This window comes from Crassostrea angulata, chromosome 7 (assembly GCF_025612915.1).
Source record: "Crassostrea angulata isolate pt1a10 chromosome 7, ASM2561291v2, whole genome shotgun sequence".
Taxonomy (NCBI): Eukaryota; Metazoa; Mollusca; class Bivalvia; order Ostreida; family Ostreidae; genus Magallana; species Magallana angulata.
In genome coordinates, this window is record NC_069117.1 from 12,149,523 (window position 1) to 12,157,041 (window position 7,519).

The 7,519-nt window shown below is 34.8% G+C and overlaps 1 protein-coding gene across 1 annotated transcript; it reads left to right on the forward strand.

Moving 5' to 3' along the window:
- Positions 1–274: 274 nt before the first annotated feature.
- LOC128156940 (protein sprouty homolog 2-like) lies at positions 275–3,554 on the forward strand. Its single transcript, XM_052819281.1, has 2 exons — positions 275–777; positions 1,042–3,554. Exon 2 carries the CDS (start codon positions 1,051–1,053, stop codon positions 1,810–1,812), a length of 762 nt encoding a protein of 253 aa, XP_052675241.1. The 5' UTR covers positions 275–777; positions 1,042–1,050; the 3' UTR covers positions 1,813–3,554.
- The last annotated feature ends 3,965 nt before the right edge of the window (positions 3,555–7,519 follow it).

The following is a 7,519-nucleotide window of genomic DNA, read 5'->3' on the forward strand; positions in this document are numbered from 1 at the left end:
GATATTTAGGTCACGCGAGTAGTTTTGGCGGGCACTTTGTAGTGTTGTACTGCATCTGGTGCCACGCAAATGCTGTTTTATGTCAACCTTTTTTTTCTTTTCTGTTGATTCGATATTATTGGGATGAAAAATGAATACTATGCAACGTGAAAAAAAAAAATCGTCATTGGAGCGTTAAACTGTAATATTTACGCCTTCCTTGCGATGTATGAATGAATAAAACTCTCATTGATATTTTGCATCCTGTTCCCCCCTATGAATGAAAATGAGCTAACCAGGCCGGAAGTCCACGGGATTGAGAAGGTCAGGGTGTCGAATTACACACAACCTCAGCCATATACGGATTTTGAAGCCATAGGTAAAGTCAATTCAACGCATTTTACCTGAAAGACAGTGCTCTAGATTTGATAATTACTTTCCATATCAATTAACGAGAAGTACCACAGTTCTGTTTCAACAGAGTGTGTTTAACGTGGTAGATTCGCCTAAAGCACAGTCGTTTGGTTGGCCGCATAATTTTTTTTTCGCAAGGGAGTTAGTAGTATTTCAGCTGCACGGAGATAGCGGGCGCGATTTCAACAGACATATTTTTCGTGAGGAATTATATCTTTTTTGCAGTGTGAACACGGGATGTGAATGTTTTTTCTTGGTTGAGGCGGGAGAGGTGATGGTATTTACGTCATTATAATCGGCTACTTGACATAATTTTTGTGTCGTCTATCATATTTGGGACTTGGATTGTTTTAACAAGACGCTGTTCTGTGGAATACATCGAAGGTCTGTTTGATTTTATTTCTTTATATATTTAGAAAATATTTATGAAACTATTTTCAATCGCATAATTGGAATATGTACATATTTTTTTCTCCCTCACTTTATTTATTCATTTTTTTATTTGAATTTACTTTATAGGTTTTCGAAACCAATTAGAAAAGTAAAATTTAAATAGAAAATGCGTTCAGTTTTCCCTCAGTCATTTTTATGATTGGGAGCATTAAGTTGAGAACAACACTTAGTAACAAAAATTTATCTCTCCCCCAGAATGGGTCAATGAGAGCGGCAAGGGCCCACCGAACTCTGCCACCTCCTGATGGCGATGGAGGCATTGTCACGCTGGACCAGGTACGTCCTCATCCTCGAACCCAGAATGAGTATGTAGAAGGACCAAAGTTTCCCCAGCGTGAAGTATCGCAACAACCCAGCCATGGAGTCCCAGTCATCAATAGGGTAGCTTTGCCAGTGAGACAACAGTCTGGACTGAGAAATCTAAATGACACACTTATAACAAGGCAACCTGTGTCTATTTCGCCACCTTTAAAAAAGGAACCTATTTTGGAAGTGGACAATGACATCATTTGTGCGAACTGTGGAAAGTGCAAGTGTGGATCATGCACAGAACCTAAGAAATTACCACAACGCTGGTGCTGCGGGGACTACTGTCAAGTGTCACCTGATTGTATTGTGGACACCTGCACATGTTTTTGTTGTGTGAAGGCAGTGTTTTATCACTGTGGAAAAGACCAGGACGATGACGAGGACATGTGTTACATGCATCCCTGTGCGGGGTGCACGAAGCCGCATTGTGTGAAACGCTGGACTTGCATGGCCATGATGGCCTGTTGCCTGCCATGTCTTTGCTGTTACTGGCCTGCACGAGCGGTGCTAAAAGCTTGCACCTCGTGCTACAACAAGTGTCGGAAGAAAGGGTGTCAGTGCACGACAAGGCAGACAAAAAAGCAAACTGTTGATGAGAAAAACGGGTCACCTCTTACCAGAGGACTACTTATTGAATCGGATTCAAGTAGTGCGTAATTTGAAGAGGGCAAAAATTTATTAAAGTTATAAATGAAAACTATAAACAAGCAACCTCTGATGAATTTGTTAATGTGTGATATAAGCCATTTTACCCTTTTGGGAATTTGCTGTTATAATGTGCATATGTCCCATTGTTATTACAAATTGTGCATTGTTGGATTTATTAACATATTTGTAGATGTTTAATGCATCTATGGAAAAGTATTCATCTCCATCTGTTTTTTGTTTTCGGAGTATTATCCAGTAAAATGCTTTTTCCCCCCAAGTGTTGTACGTGCCAATGTGAACGGGGAATCTTTAGGGGACATTCTGTTGTGGATTTTCATCATCATTTTAAGTGTAATTTATTTGTCTACATCACATCTCGCCTTCTCTCTTAGTGCTGGAATTACACTTGACTTTGAAGAAGAAAAAAACAAAACCAAACCTGGATCTATGTTGTGTTTAAGTGTTGATATTGATTTTATTCATGGCGTACAGGATTTATAATTCTTTGGAATAATTCCTACTGTGCTAGAACATCCACTAGTAAAATGGATCGTATCATGGTATTGATTTTGGGCTTTTACTTTTGCATGACAAATTATTTTTTTACTCGCAGCCGAATTATGTTTTAAGTCAACATTTAGCCATAATCAGGTGTTGTCCTTTCTTTCAAAGTTTTCAACAAATTTATGAAATTGATGACAATTATTCTCTTTCCTTCATTTTTTCAAACTGGAACAAAGAAAATTTACCCATAATACATCATTCATCTAGTTACCGTACTTGTTTCATCTTGACCAGTCAGTGTTCATTTACATTATTATAGTACTCATTTTATTTATCAAACCATTTTTTTGTTACACTGCCACAGGATTTTCCCATGAGTAAATTGTTAACAATGATTTTAATTATATCCTGATGTTGGATTTTAACAAGAAATATTATCAAATTTCAGAAAGTTTCTCAGAGGCTTTTTACTGGGTTTTTTGAATAAGCCGAGTAAAATTACATTTTACAATTTGATTCTTTGTTTTTACACATGCTTCAAATTTACTGTATTATTTACAGTGAACTAAAAATATTTTAGATCATTTGTTAAGTGGGAAATAGGATTAAAATAACAGCAAACAATTTTTTTAAAAACACAGTAAAAAGAAATACAAAGCAATTTTTTGTACATTGTATCAAATACGTGTGCAAGGTTGGTTGTTGTATACTGTATTGATATTGAATTGTTAGTTTTGGTTTCATGTGCATTTCAAAGGTCTGTGATTGTATTACTATTTCATACAGTACATTGTTATATCAAAACATTCAGTATGGTTCATTGGATTGATCAATCATTTGTTCACTATTCTCAAATTGAAATGGCAAAACTGAATAAGAGTTTGTTCAAAATAAGAAAATTACATCATCATTTTGTTTTTTTGTTAAATTATCTTCAATATTGTAATGTATAGGTACATTTATGTGTTTCATAAAATGATGTTGAATTTTTTTCTTTTTAAATCTTACCACAATTAACAAACTTATCTCTTTACAAACAAAATTGTAGAATGTTTATTGTTTTATCATGGCAAAATTAATATTGTTAAATGTTTTGAATATTGACGTGAGAAGATGTAAATTTGTGTACCTCTGACACGTTTTTTGCAGACTGCATCATTGTTATATAGTGAACAGCTTATAGTAACAGCGTTATGCGATCAAATTGTTGTATATACAATATAAAACATCCTTATGGAATTGAAAAACTGTTTTATTATTATTTTAAGGATTCAAGATATGTAAGATTGAGTCTGAAACAGCGAGACAAGAATTTGTCCCAAGATTACGTAGAGTTTGTACTTGTATATACTTGAGATATTTAATGGGAGGATTTTAGTCCAGAAACGCAACTACGTTTAATCAAATTTTTGCAGACTGATGAAATATGATTCCTGTTGGGGGAAATATGAGTTTGAGTGCATTAATGTATGAATTGCTTCTGTCAATTACTGTTAAAACACCATGTGGGTCCTCATGTCTGCCCCGGTCATGACAGTATTTTAAATGTGATGTATTACAACAATTACGACCACACCCATTTTGCAAAGCATGATATTGTATCTGTCTGCATGTCTAGAAATATTTGATGTGCCATGAAGATCAAACCCAAGCAATGAAAGCAGATGAGTGGCTTTGTGTACATAGTACACGACAAAAAACATTGAAAATGAGGTTCCGACCACTATTTGACAGTTGTGTTACAGCCAAGTTTCCTTATATATGTGTGTGATATAGATATATGATGAAATTGATAGTACATGTCAAATGGTGCTTCCTGTCAGACAGGTTAAATATGGTACATTATCATTTCACATTTACTGACTCAATCGGATCAAATTTTGGTTTTTTTTAAATACTTTTTTGTTGTTAAACAACATGCTAATTTATTTGATTATGCTTTTCTGTCATCATATATTTGGAGGTTTTGAAATATTTATGTCAATGCACTACAGTTACAAGATTAATTTTTTCAAAAAGAGGCAAGAGTGAGTTAGTTGCAGGGTAAATGAAGTATGAGAATTATGTCCGTTTCTTTATGTTGGCATTAGAGTTGGCACAATGATCTTGCTTTGGGACTCAGTGGGTGTAGTTTATTGCTTGAACTGTTCAAGAAGAAATACTGGTAACTGTATAACTTGAAATGGGTCCAAATCAATGAATCTTGCTTAGTTTCATAGCAGGGGAAGTCTTTATTATTAATTTGGACCATAGTTGTAAAATTGTAGGTGGGAATTAGTTTTCAATGAACAGGTAACGCCACACATTACCATTCCATTCAGACGCGCTAGGTCATTGCTCAAACCTTTAAGACTAGTCTTTGAATCATATTAGTATGGTCAATGGGAGATTGTTTGCACAACAGCTCACATTAGACCAAGGTTTGAATAATCTCTTAAACCTTCAAAATCCACATGGAGAAGTACAACACAGGAAATATTAAAATATTAGACAAAATAGCTGTTATTGTTCATTGGAAAGCTTGCTTTTACTCTTACAAATTCTACTTTCATGAAAAGTGGTTTTGTCATAGAGTCATTGACCAAATCCTATTCCCTTCATACAGGGACAGTTCTTGTGTATCTTTTTGTTCAAATTAAAAAAAAAGAGTTCAGCAGGTTTAATACCTAGTTAAATATCCAACTGCTTGTCAGGGGTATTATTTTTTTTTTTTAAATTGGACAGTCTTGAGGTTAATCAGAAAAGTGTGTCAGTGTTTCCTCTAAGTTTTCTTCATCTTCTGTTTAAACAGCAATTTGTAGAGGGTTTTTTTCTGCGTGACGACTGAGCAAATTCCATCCCAAGTTTCTTATCTGTACATTCTGAAATCGCAACTTAATGGTATTCAATTTCAATAACGCCAAAATACTTTGAACCGATGCCAGTGAAAATAACGGCAATCTGCAGAGTTATATATGTCATTTGTTTCTATAGTAACTGTAAAATTGCTGGCTTTCTCATATATTCCTGTCCGTTTTGCAAAACTGTATTATTTAAATCCAATTATAAAACATACATGCATGACAAAACGAATAACAACTTAGCGGCGATACTTTTTATCATTAGAAAGACGGATCTTGTTAATTTTTTTTGTTTTGTTTTTTACTATCTGCTTATAGATATCTAGGAAAAGTCTGGTTAAGTTTTCTGACATGCACTTAGATTTCCAGTAATTTTTTTTTCAGGGAAAACAGTTTCAATATTACTGATAAAAGTTTAGCCTTATCACTATTAGATCAGTTCCTCGGGGATTCAATTAATTGTATCCCTTAAACTTTTTCAACTATGAAAAAAAAAACCAAGAGCATGAATGGACGATTAACATAGTCTCTTATTCTTTTGGGATTTTTTTGCGAGCAATTTTACTACCTCAACCTTGCCTATATTTACTACATCATGAACAGTCCGAAAAAGTCGCACTATGTTTATGAATTACTGTTACACAATGACGTTTATTCAGTGTATTAAGGGGCATTAGAAAGTGTTTTAGTCATTCCAGATGGTAGCCGACATTTTCTGCCCGTGTCTGATAGTGTCCACCCCTACCAAGATTTTATCAAGAAGCTGGAATTTCGACGAGAAACTTGTAATGGCTGGAAGGTTACCGATTTTATTAAGTTCCCCAATTGGTAAACAAGGCCGCATAACTAGACCAAACTAGTTTTTCACAGTTCTAGAAAAAAAAAAACGATAAAAGCTTAAATTTGCTGAACAGAATTTACCGACCATTTGTAAAAAAAAAAATTAAATCTATAATTCTTGGACAATACATCGCGCTTCCAAATTGTAAAAAAAAACACCAAAAAACACATGCTCTTAATTTTGTTTCAAAATTACCCTGCCAGCTGATATGATCAACGGTGGCCTATATAGGTACAGAGCTATATAGGTAAAAAGCTATTAAAGTGAAGATATATATATGAACGGGTAAGGCTTCTTCACATAGATGACGAAGCAAGATTTTAAAACACCTTTGACAGAAGAGAGGCGCACTTAACTCAAAGAAAACAAAAAAAAAAAAGTTTTTTGAATGCGACCGAAACAAAAAGGGCACCAGACATATAAGACACTTACATCATAATGCATTGATTATTGTACCATCATATTTGTTTGTTTTTGAAAGATGACTTTTTGCGATTTTGCCTTCGCTTAAAAAATGTAGATCGTTCTCGAGATTTGAGTAGAAAAACCTTTTGAAGGTCGCACGGCATGTGCAGATGATGAAATTAAAACCTTTGCAAAACGTCCCGTTTTGTTTCAACCCAGAGTGAACGGCCTGCGATCCGATTGTGCCGAGGCACGGTATTAACCATGTGCAGGGAGAGAGAAAAGAACAGAAATCGATTATATTTGTTTATATATTTCATGCTTTGTCATGGTATTGAAATTAAATTTCTTCAAAAAATAAAATTAATATCAAATTGGACGAAAATATTTTGATTGGTATTTTTATAAAATTATTAGAGTAACAATTAATATAAACTGGAAATGGTAGAAAATAACAATTAATTTTAGGATCAGAACTGGAAGGGAAAAATTGATAGGCGTGGGATTTGAATATTAGAAGAATTACACCCACACCCTAAAACACAATCAGTACGCCACGTTCAGAAGTGCCAGTCTGCCTCAATCAATTCAAGCTGCACTAATGGCATTATTGGAAATATCTAACGTGCCAGCGCGTTGCCAAGGAGTTCTGTTTGAAAGTATCGGTTTCCATGCCAAGGAACATTTTTCCGCTGGTCGACAGAAATATTGGCATGTGTGTGAGAGAGGCCTACCAGTGCTGGATGCTGTGTCGAAGTCAGTTGTTGAATTTCTTTTCCTAGAACAGGTGTTGGCAACAATGGGGTTAGAATTTGCATACTGCTTGCATAACTCCAAACTTCCTTACGTTTCAAAGCTTGGACACATTGAACGATAGATTTATTATTTCAATTCACACAATTATGTTAAAGTACGTGAAATTAAATGAACGATGAATTTTAATTTGCGAGGTGTGCATACAAGTTGGACTACATGTACACGAAATCATTAGACACGTTAGTAAGGCGCATCTGGAAGAGAGGTTAAATGAGGGGAGAGAAGAAGATGAACCGAGTACAATAAATCTGTAGTTTTTAAACGAGGCCCATGGGCCACATTGTTCACCTGAAAGTCTATAACCATAATT

Excerpts from the sequence above, each read along its gene's own strand:
- LOC128156940 (XM_052819281.1), top strand. The coding sequence starts at position 1,051 with ATGAGAGCGGCAAGGGCCCACCGAACTCTGCCACCTCCTGATGGCGAT.